The following is a 21,853-nucleotide window of genomic DNA, read 5'->3' as shown; positions in this document are numbered from 1 at the left end:
ACAATGTCAATCAGCTGCTTCTAAGGCCAACAGGATATTGTCATGCATTAAACGAGGCATGGACTCACAGGGCAGGGATGTAATATTACCACTTTACAAAGCATTGGTGCAGCCTCATCTGGAATATGCAGTTCAGTTCTGGGCACCAGTACATATAAAGGATGCACTGCAGCTGGAAAAAGTACAGAGGAGACTGGAGAGCGACTAAACTGATAAGGGGAATGGAGGGTCTTAGTTATGAAGAAAGATTAAAAGAATTGAATTTATTTAGTCTTGAGAAGAAACGTCTAAGGGGGGACATGATTAACCTATACAAATATATAAATGGGCCATACAAAAAATACAGTGAAACGCTGTTCCATGTAAAATGCGCTCAAAAGACAAGCCGGCACTGCCTCCGATTGGAGAGAAAAAAGTTCAGTCTTCGGAAGCGTCAAAGCTTCTTTACTGCAAGAACAGTGAAGCTGTGGAATAGACTTCCTCAGGACGTGGTCACAGCAGGAACAATAGACAATTTCAAAAAGGGTTTAGACGAATTCTCAAAAGTAAAAAACATTAATGCTTATGAAAACGTGTAGAAATCTTAGTCTCAATTCCTTCTGGGATTTGCATCCCCACCTATCCCTTGGTTGAACTTGATGGACGTATGTCTTTTTTCAACCGTATTAACTATGCAACTATGTAACTATGTAACTGCATTGTTACTGTTTTGCTCCTATAATTCAAAAAATAATAATTTTTGTATTTTGTTAGTATTTTGTAAATCCACATTTGGCTTTCAACACTGCTTGAATGATTCTGGGCATGCTCTCAATCAGATTCAAGCAAGTCTTCACCAAAATCTGTTCCCAGGTCTCTTCTACACGTCTACACCAATGTTGGTGCATACTGGTCGACTCACTTGGGTACAAATACTCCTTTTTCTTCAAGTGTTCGATTGAGTTGCGGTCTGGGGACTGTGGGGGACAATCCAGCACCTCTACTTCATTTTTAATGAACCATTTCTTTGCCGATCTCGATGTATGCTTTAGGTTGTTGCCATGCTGGAACACTATGTCGTCCTTTTCATACCCATAGTACTCGAGTGTATGAAGTAACTTATCTTGTAGGATACTCACGTATAGCTCAGCATTAAGACCACCATCAATCCTGGTCAAGTATCCAACACCTTTGGCAGTGAAAAAATCCCATATCATCAGGGGTCCTCCACGGAACTTAAGGGTTTCTGTCACCCCACTAAAGTGATATTTTTTTTTTGGGCTAGTTAAATTAGTTATATAGCGATATCTGAAAATATAATAGTGTTCCTTACTTTGATCCAGCAGTTTAGTCAAAAAACGAAGTTTTATCCTATGCAAATTCGGTCTCTACCAGCAAGTAGGGCGTCTACTTGCTGGTAGCTGCTGCAGAAATCCGCCCCCTCCTCTTGTTGATTGACAGGGCCAGCCGGGATCTCCTCCTCCGGCCAGCCCTGTCGGCGTTTCAAAAATCGCGCGCCCGTGTTGAATCTGCGCAGGCGCTCTGAGATGAGGAGGCTCGTTTCCTCAGAACTCCCTCAGTGCGCCTGCGCCGATGACGTCTTCTATTTCGATGATGTCATCGGCGCAGGCGCACTGAGGGAGCTCTGAGGAGACGAGCCTCCTCATCTCAGAGCGCCTGCGCAGATTCAACACGGGCGCGCGATTTTTGAAACGCCGACAGGGCTGGCCGGAGGAGGAGATCCCGGCTGGCCCTGTCAATCAACAAGAGGAGGGGGCGGATTTCTGCAGCAGCTACCAGCAAGTAGACGCCCTACTTGCTGGTAGAGACCGAATTTGCATAGGATAAAACTTCGTTTTTTGACTAAACTGCTGGATCAAAGTAAGGAACACTATTATATTTTCAGATATCGCTATATAACTAATTTAACTAGCCCAAAAAAAAAAAATCACTTTAGTGGGGTGACAGAAGCCCTTTAACAGTTCCTTCAATTTCTCAATCTTTTAGCCCCCTTTTCCCTTGTTTCTTCTATACCCATTTGCACCCTTCAGAGCCCAGTCCAGTGACTCATCTAATTGCTTCAAATAACCCCTTTCCAATCTTCTACTGTCCACTGTTCATCCCTTTTGCAAACTCGAGCTGACACTTCTTATGATGATACTGAAGTTGAGGCTTCTTCACCTTTTTTCAGGCCACCATTACAGACTTGTGTAATGCGTGTTGCACGGTGTTTGCATGGACATCTGTGATCTCACTATTACGAAGCATACAAGATACAAGCCACCTCCACTGCCATGTTTGTCGTGCTAGAACTGATAGACCTTGTGATGATCCGACTTTTAACTCTGATATTTTGCATGGACGTCCACCTCTTGGCTTTGGAATGGATAGTATACTACAAGAAAAAAAATATTGTTCTACCACCATGAGCAAAACAGTAACACTGCAGTTACCGTATTTTTAGCCCTATAAGACGCACCTAGAATTTTTTTTTTCCTTACACCTCAGGTCAGACCACCAATCAGACCTCCCAATGTTAATCAAACCTCAGCTGACAGCCCCAATTTGACCCCCATTGTTAATAAGACCTCAGATCAGACCCCCATGCCTCATATCAGTCCTCCATGCCTCATATCAGTCCCCAGCCATACTGTATGTATAATCAGCCCCCAGCCATATGTATAATCAGCCCCCAGACATTTGTATAATCATCCCCCACCCTCAGATCACAAAATAAATAGACGTCTCCTGCTCCTGAACGCTGCGGTTCCTCTCCTCCAGCGCAATTCTCTTCCTCCTGCTGTGTTGTGAACTGGCGCGCACAGCGTGAGGTCACAGAGAGCCCTCACGCTGTGTGCAGCCACTGCACAGCCGGCAGCCGAGGACCAGGAAGCGGTGAGTACACAGAGCCTTCACCACTTCCTGGTCCTCCGGTACTAATGATTGCTTCCATAATGGAAGCGCTCATTAGTATTCGCCCCATAAGACTCAGGGGCATTTCCCTGAAAAAGTGCGTCTTATGGGGCAACAAATACGGTACATGACAAGAATCTGCATAACTAATCATATGCTAAATAGTTGCAAGTCCAATTACTTATGAGATAGCCAAGATGACTGTCTATAAAATGCTGGTAGTCTCAGGTTTTAAGCTGTAGTGGATGGTGAGATATGGAGCCTGAAAGTCAAAAGTTCAAAACATTGTTACACTTTTGCTCATCAGTGTATATAGTAAGTTTGGTTCTGTTAGAGTATGTTCATTTTACAAATTACAGCATTTTACTGTCATTGATACAGTGAGGGTTTGAGTGCAAACATTCCTCAGGCAGCAGATAGGCTAGGGGCACCACTGAGGACAAGTAGGATGACATTGTGGACTGGATGGCTGCTACAGAGCATCAATCACAACCAGCCTTGCTAGTAAACAGCCCAGTCTATACCAGTGCGGTTCACATGCTGAGTGGACATGGTGAACCAACATCTAGAAGTTAGTATTCCACAGGCAGGGTGATAGTGTGTAGGGCTGATATCGGCACCTAACGTCAGTAACCCTATTACTAAGTGAGCGCTACTGTAAAACACAATACAGAGCGCTGACTTACTGCCTAATACCTCACTGGTATAGACTAGGCTGTTTACTAGCAAGGCTGGTCGTGATTGCTGCTCTTTAGTGATTTAACATGTTAGTTAGTTACTTATCCTGCCAGTCACAGCAGAATGATGTTGATGTCACATCTGAGTCTGATACCGTGCCTTTGGGCCAGGGCTCAGCAGATCCCTTCTGCTCCTCTTTGTGGCCCCAGAGAAGCTTTTCATTTGCATAATCTCGGTTTTCACTACTCCCTCCTAGTGGGTGCCTTCTTTTTTTTTTATAAGAGGCTACAATGCACTACGTGTTATGACAGGCACTCAAGGCAGACCCATGAGGCAGAGGCAGGGGACCCAAATTCATAGCTTTGTTAATGGTGGTGATAGTAGTGGCACTTGTAGCCACAGTGGTGGCAATAAGGGCAGTAGTAGCTGTGGTAACAGGGGCACTTGGGGCAACTACAGAGAAGGGAATTGGCGGAGGTGCCAAGTAGGCCACAAAGATATGGCATCAGTCTGTTAAAAGTGGTGGGAGGACTATGATGATGGAGGGTGGTGGCCGCGGTGACAATAAAGAGCAGAAGCAACATGCTGCCAAAATCTCCAAAATAAACTGTCAGGGCCAGATCTGCTTCTAATGTGGTCAGCTCAGGAACTGACGATACCACTGATACAGTGGGTGCAGGCTCAAAACATGCCAGATCTAGGTCAAGCTCAGTTGCCACTAACTCTTTGCCAGTATCTTCCATTTTTTTCTCAACAAGGTTGGCACATAAAACCACTGTCATGTGCAAGATTTTCTGATTAAAATAAGCCGTGGGCATTCAAACACAAACATAGGTACCAGGCCTCTATTGCAGCACATGAGGTGGCATCATTGGATTCAGTGGAAAGATAGAAATGGCCAGCATTCCAAATCAGAACAAGTCTGTCCTCTCTCTCCAAATCTTCTTTTGTGGCAGCTAGGCTGCATCCACAAAGAAGTATGCTCCATCGCGAGACATCCATAATGGAATGTGTGGTTACAAGAAAGCTATTGGTGACCAGAAATTAGCTTGTGAGCAGCTGAACTTTCAGCCAAATTGCTGGCGGTGCTGTTGTTGCCATACCACTAAGTCGTGGCTACTGTGGTGCAGCTCCGCACCGTAAGCAAAATTTAAATCAGTAGGCATTTACTTCCACTGGCCAGCTGTCCATAAAATGTGTCTTGTCGTTCTCCAAATGTAGTGCACTTCTCCACCTTCACCTAAATCGAATTCAGCAGGCATTAATTAATAGCTCAAGCCAGCTGTCTGTAAAAATTGTCTTGTGGTTTCGGTAATGTGGTGCAGTTCTGCCCTTCACCAAAATGTAATTCTGCTCTATGACAGTTGCCTATTTTTAAAATGTTTTAAAATGGTCTAGTTTTCTACATCATACTGCCCCTTCCCTGGCAAATTGCAGTCCCCAATGCACAGAACGGCTGCACAATGGTCGTGTGCATGAGCTTTAAGACTAATGTTTACTTGTATACTATGCAAGACAGGGTAGTCATGTTTGAGAACTGGTTGTGATACATAGTAAAACATGGGAATCTGTAAGAGGGGAGGGGGGGGGGTTGAAAAAAAAACAGGATGGGGAGATTTAAACAGACATTTTCAGATCAAAGAAGTCTTTTTGAACTTCTCCAGACCAACAGTGTGATTACCTTATTTTATGGTGTTATCTTATGCTGCTTATTTGACATATTATTAAGTAAAATTGCATTATTTTTGACTTAGCTATTGTGTTTGACATCTTTAAGTCATTCAGTAATTCAGTATTACACCCCACTACCTGGGGGTTCCAGTCGAGATTTTGGTGGTGATACTCCACTGAGAAAAATAAATTATTATATACATACCCAGGAATTGTAAAATATTATAGACAAAAAACATTTTTGCAAAACATTAACAAAAATAGAAAATAAGTCTAATAACCCTTTATCAACCTCTGCCATATGCAGTATATATTGTACTTCTGTTAGGAAGTCATTCCCACTATTTGGGACACATGTAATGTATAGGTTCTATAAAGCCAGACTACTGCTGCTACGGTTGAAATTGAGGCAAATCTGATCTCAAAGTTTATTCCCTTTAAAACATTAGTCAATAGCAAAGACAGCATCTCTAAGTGGTTTACAGAGAGAGGAGCTCCCTTTGTCAACCAATCTGCCCCCTGTGACATGACTGCATGATGTTGATGGGTTATTAGAGATGTGCAAATTAATTATAGCCAAATACATTTAGGGCTCATGCACACCACCGTTGGTGTCCCGTTCCCGTATTGCGGACCACATTTGCGGATCCGCAATACACGGACACCGTTCCGTTGTCATTCAGCATCACGGATGCGGACCCATTCATTTCAATGGGTCCACAAATTCGGAGATGCGGAATGGTGCGGAATGTAAGCGCATGGATTACCTTGCCCATAACCCTTCCCTATTCAGCAACATTGTAAACTGAGATTACACTGCTCTCCTATTCAGGAGTTTTATCTCTCTCAGATTACTGCTACAGTATTTTGTATTTAATTTTCAATGGCATAGTGCTGCCCAAATTTTTTTAAAATAATTGTTTTTGATGAATTCCTTTGTCAAGGAAGTTGATGTGCCCCTTTAAACAGACGTGCCTAAAGATGACAGGTCTACTGTACATATGAATAGTATTGGAACAGTCACTCAATAACATTTCTACTTACTTTTGCTTTCACATAGGACAAAAGAATATTAATGACTTCATTGGATACAGGAACCATATATTTTTGATATACTGAAGAAAATGCCATCTTCTTGAACAGTTGGACTGCCATGATGAGGTGTGCTTTCGCTGTTGCAGTTTTAATGTAAAAATCTATGAAATGAATAAAAAAATAAACATTAAATAGTATTAATTAAAATCAACATTAATCTATATGCATATGTCTGTCAGAGTAATTTCTGACATTTTTACAAGACATGAATGTTTCTTTATTTAAAAGGTAAGTCGATGGATTACCAAAATTACCCTTTTTGTTCACTGTTATGTATAACCTTAATTTAGGTGCACTATTTTAAGTTGGCTTTTTAACCCCTTAAGCCCTATTTCACCTTAAGGACCAGGCCATTTTTTGCAAATCTGACCAGTGTCACTTTAAGTGCTGATAACTTTAAAATGCTTTGACTTATCCAGGCCATCCTGAGATTGTTTTTCGTCACATATTGTACTTCATGACACTGGTAAAATGAAGTAAAAAAAAAAACATTTTTATTTATAAAAAAAATACCAAATTTACCAAAAATGAAGTAAAAAATTGCAAATGTCCAAGTTTCAATTTCTCTACTTCTATAATACATAGTAATACCTCCAAAAATAGTTATTACTTTACATTCCCCATATGTCTACTTCATGTTTGGATCATTTTGGGAATGATATTTTATTTTTTGGGGATGTTACAAGGCTTAGAAGTTTAGAAGCAAATCTGGAAATTTTTCAGAAATTTTCAAAACCCCAATTTTTAGGGACCAGTTCAGGTCTGAAGTCACTTTGCGAGCCTTATATAATAGAAACCACCCAAAAATGACCACATTCTATAAACTACACCCCTCAAGGTATTCAAAACTGATTTTACAAACTTTGTTAACCCTTTAGGTGTTCCACAAGAATTAATGGAAAATAGAGATTCAATTTCAAAATTTCACTTTTTTGGCAGATTTTCCATTTTAATAATTTTTTTCCAGTTACAAAGCGAGGGTTAACAGCCAAACCAAACTCAATATTTATGGCCCTGATTCTGTAGTTTACAGAAACACCCCATATGTGGTCGTAAACCGCTGTACGGGCACACGGCAGGGCGCAGAAGGAAAGGAATGCCATACGGTTTTTGAAAGGCAGGTTTTGCTGGACTGGTTTTTTTGACACCATGTCCCATTTGAAGCCCCCCTGATGCAACCCTAGAATAGAAACTCCATAAAAGTGACCCCATCTAAGAAACTACACCCCTCAAGGTATTCAAAACAGATTTTACAAACGTCGTTAACCCTTTAGGTGTTCCACAAGAATTAATGGAAAATAGAGATACAATTTCAAAATTTCACTTTTTTGGCAGATTTTCCATTTTAATAATTTTTTTCCGGTTACAAAGCAAGGGTTAACAGCCAAACCAAACTCAGTATTTATGGCCCTGATTCTGTAGTTTACAGAAACACCCCATATGTGGTTGTAAACAGCTGTACGGGCACACGGCAGGACGCAGAAGGAAAGGAATGCCATACGGTTTTTGGAAGGCAGGTTTTGCTGGACTGGTTTTTTTGACACCATGTCCCATTTGAAGCCCCCCTGATGCAACCCTAGAATAGAAACTCCATAAAAGTGACCCCATCTAAGAAACTACACCCCTCAAGGTATTCAAAACAGATTTTACAAACGTCGTTAACCCTTTAGGTGTTCCACAAGAGTTATTGGCAAATGGAGATGAAATTTCAGAATTTCAATTTTTTGGCAAATTTTCCATTTTAATCCATTTTCCCCAGTAACAAAGCAAGGGTTAACAGCCAAACCAAACTCAGTATTTATGGCCCTGATTCTGTAGTTTACAGAAACACCCCATATATGGTCATAAACAGCTGTACGGGCACACGGCAGGGCGCAGAAGGAAAGGAATGCCATACGGTTTTTGGGAGGCAGATTTTGCTGGACTGTTTTTTTTGACACCATGTCCCATTTGAAGCCCCTCTGATGCACCCCTAGAGTAGAAACTCCAAAAAAGTGGCCCCATTTTAGAAACTATGGGATAGAGTGGCAGTATTGTTTGTACTAGTTTAGGGTACATATGATTTTTGGTTGCTCTATATGACACTTTTTGTGAGGCAAGATAACAAGAAATAGCTGTTTTGGCACAGTTTTTATTTTTTGTTATTTACAACATTCATCTGACAGGTTAGATCATGTGATATTCTTATAGACCAGGTTGTCACGGATGCGGCGATACCTAATATGTATACTTTTTATTTTATTTATGTAAGTTTTACACAATGATTTCATTTTTGAAGCAAAAAAAATCATGTTTTAGTGTTTCTATAATCTGAGAGCTATAATTTTTTAAATTTTTGGGCGATTACCTTGGGTAGTTTATGATTTTTGCGGGATGAGATGACGGTTTTATTGGCACTATTTTGGGGTGCGTGTGACTTTTTGATCGCTTGCTATTACACTTTTTGTGATGTATGGTGACAAAAAATGGTTTATTTAGCACAGTTTTTATTTTACATTTTTTACGGTGTTCATCTGAGGGGTTAGTTCATGTGATATTTTTATAGAGCCGGTCGATATGGATGGGGCGATACCTAATATGTATACTTTTTTATTTATTTATGTAAGTTTTACACAATAATATAATTTAAAAAAAATTAAAAATCATGTTTTAGTGTCTCCATATTCTGAGAGCCATAGTTTTTTCAGTTTTTGGGCGATTATCTTAGGTGCGGTCTCATTTTTTGCGGGATGAGATGACGTTTGATTGGCACTATTTTGGGGTGCATATGACTTTTTGATCGCTTGCTATTACACTTTTTGTGATGTAAGGTGACAAAAAATGGTTTATTTAGCACAGTTTTTATTTTTAATTTTTTACGGTGTTCATCTGAGAGGTTAGGTCATGTGATATTTTTATAGAGCCGGTCGATACGAACGCAGCAATACCAAATATGTATACTTTTCTTTATTTATGTAAGTTTTACACAATAACATCTTTTTTCAAACAAAAAAAATGATGTTTTAGTCACTAAAACATCATTTTTTTAGTTTGAAAAAAGATGTTATTGTGTAAAACTTACATAAATAAAAAAAAAGTATACATATTTGGTATTGCTGCGTTCGTATCGACCGGCTCTATAAACATATCACATGACCTAACCCCTCAGATGAACACCGTAAAAAAAAAAAAAATTAAAACTGTGCTAAATTTAAAAAAAATTGTCAGATCAAAAAGGTGTTTGCCCACCAAAATAGTACCAATCTAACCGTCACCACATCCCACAAAAAATGAGCCCCTACCTGAGACAATCGCCCAAAAAAATAAATAAAATATGGCTCAGAATATGGAGACAAAAACACAGAAATATAGTGGCAATACTGGAGGAGCCGCTCAACCCCTAACACTGTAGCGTGTTTTTCACTGGGGGAGCAGCCCCACCGCATGTGGACCGCAGCAAACGACTATCCCCAGCAAAAAATGCATACGGTGGAGGATGTCGGCGCGGTCCACATGCACCACAAGGGCATCCTACACAAAACGGAGCATTGTGCGGATGAAAATACAATCATATAAATCACAGAAAAAATGCACCAAACGGATATGCTACTGACTATACTGGCTAGTCATAAATGCAGATATTAAAAGCTGAGACTTTCGCCAATATATTCCTGTCAGGAAAATATCGGAGCCCTTCATAAAATTTAGTGTCTCCATATTCTGAGCCATATTTTTTTTTTTTTCGGGCGATTGTCTCAGGTAGGGGCTCATTTTTTGTGGGATGAGGTGACGGTTAGATTGGTACTATTTTGGTGGGCAAACGCCTTTTTGATCCGACAAAAAATGGTTTATTTAGCACAGTTTTAATTTTTTTTTTTTACGGTGTTCATCTGAGGGGTTAGGTCATATGATATGTTTATAGAGACGGTCGATACGGACGCAAAGATACCTAATATGTATACTTTCCCCCCCCCTCAATTTTTTACCAATTTCTTTTACTTTATTTGGGGAAAATGACGTTTTTGTTTATTTTTACTTGAAACTTTTAATTTTTGGGGGGAAAACTTTTTTAAACTTTTTTTTTCACTTTATTTTTTGTCCCACTTTGGGACTTGAACTTTTGGGGGTATATTCCTTTACAATGCATTCCATTACTTCTGTATTGGAATGCATTGGCTGTATGAGTAATACTGTGTGTATTACTCATACAGCTTCCGGGGCGTGTGAGATCCAGGGGGCTGGCTCTCACAGGCTCTTCACCGGAAGGCAGCGTGATGCCTCAGGAAGGCATCGCGCTGCCTTCCATGCCATCGGGTCCCCCCCACAGCCCCACGGGGCACCGCCGCCGCACCATAAAAAGCCGCAAACCGCAGGTCTGAATCGCCGACACGGGGGGGTCACGGGACCCCCCCGCGCATTTAGCCGAGGTGCCTGCTCAATGATTTGAGCAGGCACATTGTTCCGATCTCCGCCCGCCGGGCGGCGGTGATCGGAACAACACATGACGTACCGGTACGTCATGTGTCCTTAAGGGGTTAAGGTGAGCATAGAGGAATGCATTCATGTATCATAAAAAAAAAAACACAGGAGGGAGCAATAAAACTACAGAATAGTAGTAGGTATTCTACTCACCTGAGGCTGTTGTGTCAGGCACAACATCTCGAATGCATACACAGTTGTCAGATCATCAGATCCCCTGTCTGCTGTCTAGAGACCAACAGGATGTCAATGTCAGATCTTATAACGGTTGGTATGAAGTGGATGTGGATTCAGTGGGCTACTTGAACAGATTTGGCTTGGGGCTACTCATAAGTATTAAGTGTTATCTTGGTGACCCTCTGGTATTCAACCATTAACCTTTATATAGGCATTTGAACTTTGCTGCAGGGGAATCACCTGGCCTCTTAAAATAGCTGTGATGGCTGATGCACAGAGGGACACTGATGCAGAGCACAGAGGAATCAGGCAGGGAACAGGCCAATGTCAGGGCAGGCAGAGTTTGTGCGATTGACTAAACAATCTGAGGTCAGGGGAGGCAACTGAGGGTCAGAACAGAGATCAGAAAGAGGTCAGGTCAGGCAGCAAAAGTCCAATCCGGAAAACAGGCAGAAGTTGGTACAGGGGCAGAAAAATGTAGACCAGCAAACTTTTGCAGAACATTAGGGGACTAGAATGTATTGCTTAGGCACCCTCCCACATGGGAAAGTGCTTTAAGTACCACTGAGTGACCAGTTATAGGCTGGGTAAGATTTAGTTGCTTGCACACTGAACCTTTAAGAGCTGGAGGGAGCGTGACCCCTATGGGCAGAGTGAGGAGGCCTAGCCAGCAGGCCATAGCCTGTGGGGAATCACTGAGGTACCCCAGCAGCCTGATCAGCCAGGAAGAAGGGAAGCAGGTCTGCTCCTCCAGGGACCAGAACAGCAGAGGCCACTGGCCTCCACTGTAACAGCATTGCTGTGATCATGGATCCCTAATGGCTGTCCCTCTTTTCTGTAGGGACCGTGGAATGGACATATGGATGCGGAGAGCACATGGTGAAATTAATAGGTCCGCATCCGATGTGCAAAAAATGCAGATTGAATGCGGACTGAAACTATGTCATGTGCCTAGCTTAGCCTCCTAGCCTTCTCAAAGCCATAACTGTCACATAGCTGTACATAGCTGTTCACATGTACTTTCTAATGGCACCATTTATGGTTGCATACAGTGTAGTGGGAAGCAGAAAAAAAATCCAAATTGGGTGGAATTATAAATTAACAAACCATTCTGCCACAGTTTTATGTTTTTCAATGTTTTCTATACAGTAAAATGACCTGTTACATCCATTCTCTGGGTCAGTATGATTACAATGATTCCACATATGTATATTTTTTCTTGAGTTTTACTGCGGAGAAAAATAAAAACTTTGGAAAAAAATCATTTTTTCTTTGCATCGCCATATTCTGACCCCATAACGTTTTTATTTTTATGTATATGGAGCTCTATGAGGACTAATTTTTTTGTCGGGCAATCTGTACTTTCCATTGATACAATTTTTTTATTTTTTTTGTGAATCGTTGATTTTGCCTCTTTTTCCGATTCGCCATTTGCAGTATGGAATTAATATTTTAATTTTTTATTAAAACGGGCTAGGAGTAAAGAACGAAAACACGAAAAATCACTCGGTCTTGAAAAGGTTAAGGACAATTTGTTGCCACTGTCATGGCCAAAAAGCCATCTGCTGGAATAGCCACAATATGAGTATAGTCACTATAAAGCCTCATGCATACGACCGTGTGCTTGACATGCCTGTGCTGCGAACCGCAAATTGCAGTTCGCAATGCACGCTTGTGAATGGGGTCCACGATCCATATCCGACGGTCCGCATGGCAAAAAAGCAGTGCATACCCTACTTTTTTGTTGTGCGGAGACACGGACATAAAACCCACAGAAGTAATGCTTCCGTGGGCTTCTGATCCGTGCCTCTGTTCTGCACCGGTGCAAATTTTTTTACAGTTCATTTTTTAGAAAAAAAGGGGGTAATTTATTAAGAACGGAGTTTAAGACGCTGGTCTTAATAATCCCTATATCTGGCGGTGGATCCGCCTACATAACTTCAGTGCATCCAATGCCAGGCTAAATGTAAGACGGCTTCCTAGCTGGCTTACATTTAGACCATTTTCTATGCCTAAAACAGGTGTAGAAAATGATGAATGAGAGAGACATGCTGGCCTGTCCCCTTCCCCCCACTCCCACTTTTTTAGACCTGGTGTGAGCAGGGAAAAGTCGCAGATATAACCTTTGCGTCGCAATCTGCACCAGAAATAAGCCTACTATAGGCATATTTCTGGATAATAAATTATTTCAAAATTCATTTTGTAGAATTCGATGTCATTCTGTGAGAAATATCAGTCAGTCAAACTAACCAATTACATACACTGCGTGCAGAATTATTAGGCAAATGAGTATTTTGACCACATCATCCTCTTTATGCATGTTGTCTTACTCCAAGCTGTATAGGCTCGAAAGCCTACTACCAATTAAGCATATTAGGTGATGTGCATCTCTGTAATGAGAAGGGGTGTGGTCTAATGGCATCAACACCCTATATTAGGTGTGCATAATTATTAGGCAACTTCCTTTCCTTTGGCAAAATGGGTCAAAAGAAGGACTTGACAGGCTCAGAAAAGTCAAAAATAGTGAGATATCTTGCAGAGGGATGCAGCACTCTTAAAATTGCAAAGCTTCTGAAGCGTGATCATCGAACAATCAAGCGTTTCATTCAAAATAGTCAACAGGGTCGCAAGAAGCGTTTGGAAAAACCAAGGCGCAAAATAACTGCCCATGAACTGAGAAAAGTCAAGCGTGCAGCTGCCAAGATGCCACTTGCCACCAGTTTGGCCATATTTCAGAGCTGCAACATCACTGGAGTGCCCAAAAGCACAAGGTGTGCAATACTCAGAGACATGGCCAAGGTAAGAAAGGCTGAAAGACGACCACCACTGAACAAGACACACAAGCTGAAACGTCAAGACTGGGCCAAGAAATATCTCAAGACTGATTTTTCTAAGGTTTTATGGACTGATGAAATGAGAGTGAGTCTTGATGGGCCAGATGGATGGGCCCGTGGCTGGATTGGTAAAGGGCAGAGAGCTCCAGTCCGACTCAGACGCCAGCAAGGTGGAGGTGGAGTACTGGTTTGGGCTGGTATCATCAAAGATGAGCTTGTGGGGACTTTTCGGGTTGAGGATGGAGTCAAGCTCAACTCCCAGTCCTACTGCCAGTTTCTGGAAGACACCTTCTTCAAGCAGTGGTACAGGAAGAAGTCTGCATCCTTCAAGAAAAACATGATTTTCATGCAGGACAATGCTCCATCACACGCGTCCAAGTACTCCACAGCGTGGCTGGCAAGAAAGGGTATAAAAGAAGAAAATCTAATGACATGGCCTCCTTGTTCACCTGATCTGAACCCCATTGAGAACCTGTGGTCCATCACCAAATGTGAGATTTACAAGGAGGGAAAACAGTACACCTCTCTGAACAGTGTCTGGGAGGCTGTGGTTGCTGCTGCACGCAATGTTGATGGTGAACAGATCAAAACACTGACAGAATCCATGGATGGCAGGCTTTTGAGTGTCCTTGCAAAGAAAGGTGGCTATATTGGTCACTGATTTGTTTTTGTTTTGTTTTTGAATGTCAGAAATGTATATTTTTGAATGTTGAGATGTTATATTGGTTTCACTGGTAAAAATAAATAATTGAAATGGGTATATATTTGTTTTTTGTTAAGTTGCCTAATAATTATGCACAGTAATAGTCACCTGCACACACAGATATCCCCCTAAAATAGCTAAAACTAAAAACAAACTAAAAACTACTTCCAAAAATATTCAGCTTTGATATTAATGAGTTTTTTGGGTTCATTGAGAACATGGTTGTTGTTCAATAATAAAATGAATCCTCAAAAATACAACTTGCCTAATAATTCTGCACTCCCTGTACTATCATCAATCAGAAGTTATTGAGAAAGTACTGAAGCTGTAAGCCACACCTCCTGAATGACCTCCTTCCTTTCTTCTCCAGCCAGAACAGCAATGTGTGAACTGCAGGCAGGTTCTATGTTTGCCTTACAGTGAAAACTTTTTATTGACATGAATTTCGCTCTGCAGTATTGTCCAAATCCCACCCTTTTCTCTCCTGTCAGAGCCATGTTATTGGTGTGTCTGCACTAGGGTTGCCACCCGGCCGGTATCTCACTCGCCAAGCCGGTAACTTTAGTACCCCTGCCGGTAATTGTTTTCTACAGGCAATTTTCCTATATCGACTGTTACTAATGAGCGCTTCCATTGTGGAGCGCTCATTAGAACAGCCTTTAACTCCCACCCTACCCCACTTCTGTTAAGAAAAAAAAAAAAAGAACTCACCTCCTCCATTTGATCGCATCGAGGTGAATACTCGCTTCTGACTGGATGTGCAGGACAGAACCTGCGAGATGTCATCACGCTGGAGCGCAGGTCCTGTCCTGAACTTCCAGTGAGCAGCAAGTCATCACCGCAGCGCAATCAAATGGATGAGTTCTTTTTTTTGCACAGAGAAGGGGGTATTATTAATTCTAGGGGGCACTAATGGAGGCATTACTATTACTTGGGGGGGCATTAATGGGGGTATTACTATTACTGGGGGGCTCTAATGGGGGCACTATAAATTCTAGGGGGGGCGCTAATGTGGGTATTAATTCTGGAGGTCACTAATAAGAACATTAATATTATTGGGGGGCGCTAATGGGGACATTATTAATTCTGGGGGCGCTAATGGGGACATTATTAATTCTGGGGGGCACTAATAGAGATATTATTAACCCTTAGGATACCAGAGGTTTTTTTCGTTTTCATTTTTCTTCCCTATCTTCCTTGAGCCATAACTTTTTTTATTTTTCCGTTCACATAGTTGTATGAGGGCTTATTTTTTGCGTGACAAGTTTTACTTTCTAATGCCACCATTTATTATGGCATACAATGTAGTGGGAAGCGGAAAAAAATTCAAATGGGATGGAATTGGAAAAGAACGCAATTTCACAGTTTTACGGGTTTTGTTCCCATGGCGTTCCCTCTGGGCAAAATTGACCTGTGTCCTTCTTTGTCTGGGTCAGTACAATTACAACGATACCACATAAGATTAGGTTTTTATTTCTAAATAGTGTAAAAATAAGTTTAAACTTTGAGAAACAAGTTTTTTTTACATCACTATATTCTGACCCCCATAACTTTTTGTGCGTGACTTTTTGATCGCATTTTACTACTTTTTTTGGGTAAGAGAATCGATGCCAAAAATTGCTAATTGGCCATTTTGACCCTTTTTCCATTACGCCATTCGCTGTATCAGAAAAATATTTTTAGATTTTAATAGTACAGAAGTTTTTGTTCGCAGTGATACCCATGATGGTTATATTTTTAGTTATTTATGTATTTATTTTTTTATTCTATGGAAAGGGGAATGATTAAAACTTTTTATTTTGCAAAATTTTTATATATTTTTTATATTTTTTTTTACTGATTTTGAAGCTTGTATTTGAGCCTACAAAATCAAATTTTTTTTTTATTCTAAACAATCATGGATTTTTCAGATCCATCAAAGCATCATTCACACGCCAACGTTTCATGGACGTGTGCTGTACGTGTTCTCCGAGCACAGCACACATCCCCATTCACTTTAATTTTTGTATTCAGACATCAGTGTTTTAGCACGGTCCGTGGTCAGTGTTTTTAGCACGGATGCATGCTTTATTTTGTCCGTGTTCATGGATCCATCACGTCCATTATAGTCTATGGGTCCGCGAAAACCACGGATGCAATCTGTGTTGCATCTGTGTTTCACGGATCTTTAACCACCTCAGCCCCCAGTGCTTAAACACCCTGAAAGACCAGACCACTTTTTACACTTCTGACCTACACTACTTTCACCGTTTATTGCTCGGTCATGCAACTTACCACCCAAATTAATTTTACCTCCTTTTCTTCTCACTAATAGAGCTTTCATTTGGTGGTATTTCATTGCTGCTGACATTTTTACTTTTTTTGTTATTAATCGAAATTTAACGATTTTTTTGCAAAAAAATGACATTTTTCACTTTCAGTTGTAAAATTTTGCAAAAAAAACGAGATCCATATAGAAATTTTGCTCTAAATTTATAGTTCTACATGTCTTTGATAAAAAAAAAATGTTTGGGTAAAAAAAAAATGGTTTGGGTAAAAGTTATAGCGTTTACAAACTATGGTACAAAAATGTGAATTTCCGCTTTTTGAAGCAGCTCTGACTTTCTGAGCACCTGTCATGTTTCCTGAGGTTCTACAATGGCCAGACAGTACAAACACCCCACAAATGACCCCATTTCGGAAAGTACACACCCTAAGGTATTCGCTGATGGGCATAGTGAGTTCATAGAACTTTTTATTTTTTGTCACAAGTTAGCGGAAAATGATGATTTTTTTTTTATTTTTTTCTTACAAAGTCTCATATTCCACTAACTTGTGACAAAAAATAAAAACTTCTATGAACTCACTATGCCCATCACGAAATACCTTTGGGTCTCTTCTTTCCAAAATGGGGTCACTTGTGGGGTAGTTATACTGCCCTGGCATTCTAGGGGCCCAAATGTGTGGTAAGGAGTTTGAAATCAAATTCTGAAAAAAATGACCTGTCAAATCCGAAAGGTGCTCTTTGGAATATGGGCCCCTTTGCCCACCTAGGCTACAAAAAAGTGTCACACATCTGGTATCTCCGTACTCAGGAGAAGGTGGGGAATGTGTTTTGGGGTGTCATTTTACATATACCCATGCTGGGTGAGAGAAATATCTTGGCAAAAGACAACTTTTCCCATTTTTTTATACAAAGTTGGCATTTGACCAAGATATTTATCTCACCCAGCATGGGTATATATAAAATGACACCCCAAAACACATTCCCCACCTTCTCCTGAGTACGGAGATACCAGATGTGTGACACTTTTTTGCAGCCTAGGTGGGCAAAGGGGCCCATATTCCAAAGAGCACCTTTCGGATTTGACAGGTCATTTTTTTCAGAATTTGATTTCAAACTCCTTACCACACATTTGGGCCCCTAGAATGCCAGGGCAGTATAACTACCCCACAAGTGACCCCATTTTGGAAAGAAGACACCCCAAGGTATTCCGTGAGGGGCATGGCGAGTTCCTAGAATTTTTTATTTTTTGTCACAAGTTAGTGGAAAATGATGATTTTTTTTTTTTTTTTTTTTTTCATACAAAGTCTCATATTCCACTAACTTGTGACAAAAAATAAAAACTTCCATGAACTCACTATGCCCATCAGCGAATACCTTGGGGTCTCTTCTTTCCAAAATGGGGTCACTTGTGGGGTAGTTATACTGCCCTGGCATTCTAGGGGCCCAAATGTGTGGTAAGGAGTTTGAAATCAAATTCAGTAAAAAATGACCTATGAAATCCAAAAGGTGCTCTTTGGAATGTGGGCCCCTTTGCCCACCTAGGCTGCAAAAAAGTGTCACACATCTGGTATCCCCGTACTCAGGAGAAGTTGAGGAATGTGTTTTGGGGTGTCTTTTTACATATACCCATGCTGGGTGAGATAAATATCTTGGTCAAATGCCAACTTTGTATAAAAAAATGGGAAAAGTTGTCTTTTGCCAAGATATTTCTCTCACCCAGCATGGGTATATGTAAAATGACACCCCAAAACACATTCCCCAACTTCTCCCGATTACGGAGATACTAGATGTGTGACACTTTTTTGCAGCCTAGGTGGGCAAAGGGGCCCATATTCCAAAGAGCACCTTTCGGATTTCACTGGTCATTTTTTACAGAATTTGATTTCAAACTCCTTACCACACATTTGGGCCCCTAGAATGCCAGGGCAGTATAACTACCCCACAAGTGACCCCATTTTGGAAAGAAGAGACCCCAAGGTATTCGCTGATGGGCATAGTGAGTTCATGGAAATTTTTATTTTTTGTCACAAGTTAGTGGAATATGAGACTTTGTATGAAAAAAAAAAAAAAAAAAAAAAAAATCATCATTTTCCACTAACTTGTGACAAAAAATAAAAAATTCTAGGAACTTGCCATGCCCCTCACGGAATACCTTGGGGTGTCTTCTTTCCAAAATGGGGTCACTTGTGGGGTAGTTATACTGCCCTGGCATTTTCCAGGGGCCCTAATGTGTGGTAAGTAGGTAAATGACCTGTGAAATCCTAAAGGTGCTCTTTGGAATGTGGGCCCCTTTGCCCACCTAGGCTGCAAAAAAGTGTCACACATCTGGTATTGCCGTACTCAGGAGAAGGTGGGGAATGTGTTTTGGGGTGTCATTTTACATATACCCTTGCTGGGTGAGAGAAATATCTTGGCAAAAGACAACTTTTCCCATTTTTTTATACAAAGTTGGCATTTGACCAAGATATTTCTCTCACCCAGCATGGGTATATGTAAAATGACACCCCAAAACACATTCCCCACCTTCTCCTGAGTACGGCGATACCAGATGTGTGACACTTTTTTGCAGCCTAGATGCGCAAAGGTGCCCAAATTCCTTTTAGGAGGGCATTTTTAGACATTTGGATACCAGACTTCTTCTCACGCTTTGGGGCCCCTAGAATGCCAGGGCAGTATAAATACCCCACATGTGACCCCATTTTGGAAAGAAGACACCCCAAGGTATTCAATGAGGGGCATGGCGAGTTCATAGAAAAAAATTTTTTTTGGCACAAGTTAGCGGAAATTGATATTTTTAATTTTTTTCTCACAAAGTCTCCCGTTCCGCTAACTTGGGACAAAAATTTCAATCTTTCATGGACTCAATATGCCCCTCACGGAATACCTGGGGGTGTCTTCTTTCCGAAATGGGGTCACATGTGGGGTATTTATACTGCCCTGGCATTCTAGGGGCCCTAAAGCGTGAGAAGAAGTCTGGAATATAAATGTCTAAAAAATTTTACGCATTTGGTTTCCGTGAGGGGTATGGTGAGTTCATGTGAGATTTTATTTTTTGACACAAGTTAGTGGAATATGAGACTTTGTAAGAAAAAAATAAAAAAATTCCGCTAACTTGGGCCAAAAAAATGTCTGAATGGAGCCTTACAGAGGGGTGATCAATGACAGGGGGGGTGATCAATGACAGGGGTGTGATCAATGACAGGGGGGTGATCAGGGAGTCTATATGGGGTGATAACCACAGTCATTGATCACGCCCGTGTAAGGCTTCATTCAGACGTCCGTATGCGTTTTGCGGATCCGATCCATCTATCAGTGGATCCGTAAAAATCATGCGGACGTCTGAATGGAGCTTTACAGGGGGGTAATCAATGACAGGGGGGTAATCAATGACAGGGGGGTGATCAGGGAGTCTACATGCGGTGATCACCACAGTCATTGATCATGCCCCTGTAAGGCTTCATTCAGATGTCCGTATGCGTTTTGCGGATCCGATCCATCTATCAGTGCATCCGTAAAAATCATGCGGACATCTGAATGGAGCTTTACAGGGGGGTAATCAATGACAGGGGGGTAATCAATGACAGGGGGGTGATCAGGGAGTCTATATGGGTTGATCACCACAGTCATTGATCACACCCCTGTAAGGCTTCATTCAGACGTCCGGTTGCGTTTTGCGGATCCGATCCATCTATCAGTGCATCCGTAAAAATCATGCGGACATCTGAATGGAGCTTTACAGGGGGGTGATCAGGGAGTCTATATGGGGTGATCACCACAGTCATTGATCATGCCCCTGTAAGGCTTCATTCAGACGTCCGGATGCGTTTTGCGGATCGGATCCATCTATCAGTGCATCCGTAAAAATCATGCGGACATCTGAATGGAGCTTTACAGGGGGGTGATCAGGGAGTCTATATGGGGTGATCACCACAGTCATTGATCATGCCCCTGTAAGGCTTCATTCAGACGTCCGGATGCGTTTTGCGGATCGGATCCATCTATCAGTGCATCCGTAAAAATCATGCGGACATCTGAATGGAGCTTTACAGGGGGGTGATCAGGGAGTCTATATGGGGTGATCACCACAGTCATTGATCATGCCCCTGTAAGGCTTCATTCAGACGTCCGGATGCGTTTTGCGGATCGGATCCATCTATCAGTGCATCCGTAAAAATCATGCGGACATCTGAATGGAGCTTTACAGGGGGGTGATCAGGGAGTCTATATGGGGTGATCACCACAGTCATTGATCATGCCCCTGTAAGGCTTCATTCAGACGTCCCGGATGCGTTTTGCGGATCGGATCCATCTATCAGTGCATCCGTAAAAATCATGCGGACATCTGAATGGAGCTTTACAGGGGGGTGATCAGGGAGTCTATATGGGGTGATCACCACAGTCATTGATCATGCCCCTGTAAGGCTTCATTCAGACGTCCGGATGCGTTTTGCGGATCGGATCCATCTATCAGTGCATCCGTAAAAATCATGCGGACATCTGAATGGAGCTTTACAGGGGGGTGATCAGGGAGTCTATATGGGGTGATCACCACAGTCATTGATCATGCCCCTGTAAGGCTTCATTCAGACGTCCCGGATGCGTTTTGCGGATCGGATCCATCTATCAGTGCATCCGTAAAAATCATGCGGACATCTGAATGGAGCTTTACAGGGGGGTGATCAGGGAGTCTATATGGGGTGATCACCACAGTCATTGATCATGCCCCTGTAAGGCTTCATTCAGACGTCCGGATGCGTTTTGCGGATCCGATCCATCTATCAGTGGATCCGTAAAAATCATGCGGACGTCTGAATGGAGCTTTACAGGGGGGTAATCAATGACAGGGGGGTAATCAATGACAGGGGGGTGATCAGGGAGTCTATATGGGGTGATCACCACAGTCATTCATCACGCCCCTGTAAGGCTTCATTCAGACGTCCGGATGCGTTTTGCGGATCCGATCCATCTATCAGTGGATCCGTAAAAATCATGCGGACATCTGAATGGAGCTTTACAGGGGGGTGATCAATGACAGGGGGGTGATCAGGGAGTCTATATGGGGTGATCACCACAGTCATT

The 21,853-nt window shown here is 41.7% G+C and overlaps 2 protein-coding genes across 2 annotated transcripts in view; both read right to left on the bottom strand.

Annotated features, from left to right (window-relative positions):
* LOC121008491 (putative methyltransferase DDB_G0268948) overlaps positions 1-6,437 on the bottom strand; it is a 146,997-nt gene extending 140,560 nt beyond the window's left edge. The window contains exon 1 of the mRNA XM_040441085.1: positions 6,286-6,437. Within this exon, the coding sequence (XP_040297019.1) occupies positions 6,286-6,396 (111 nt within the window). The 5' untranslated portion in view covers positions 6,397-6,437. The remainder of the gene's footprint in view (positions 1-6,285) is intronic.
* LOC121008805 (putative methyltransferase DDB_G0268948) overlaps positions 1-21,853 on the bottom strand; it is a 415,162-nt gene that overhangs the window by 354,149 nt on the left and 39,160 nt on the right. The gene's annotated exons all lie outside the window — the stretch shown is intronic.

This window comes from Bufo bufo, chromosome 7 (genome assembly GCF_905171765.1).
Source record: "Bufo bufo chromosome 7, aBufBuf1.1, whole genome shotgun sequence".
Taxonomy (NCBI): Eukaryota; Metazoa; Chordata; class Amphibia; order Anura; family Bufonidae; genus Bufo; species Bufo bufo.
The sequence above is the reverse complement of the archived record's forward strand: the minus strand, read 5'-3'. Positions and strand labels throughout refer to the sequence as shown.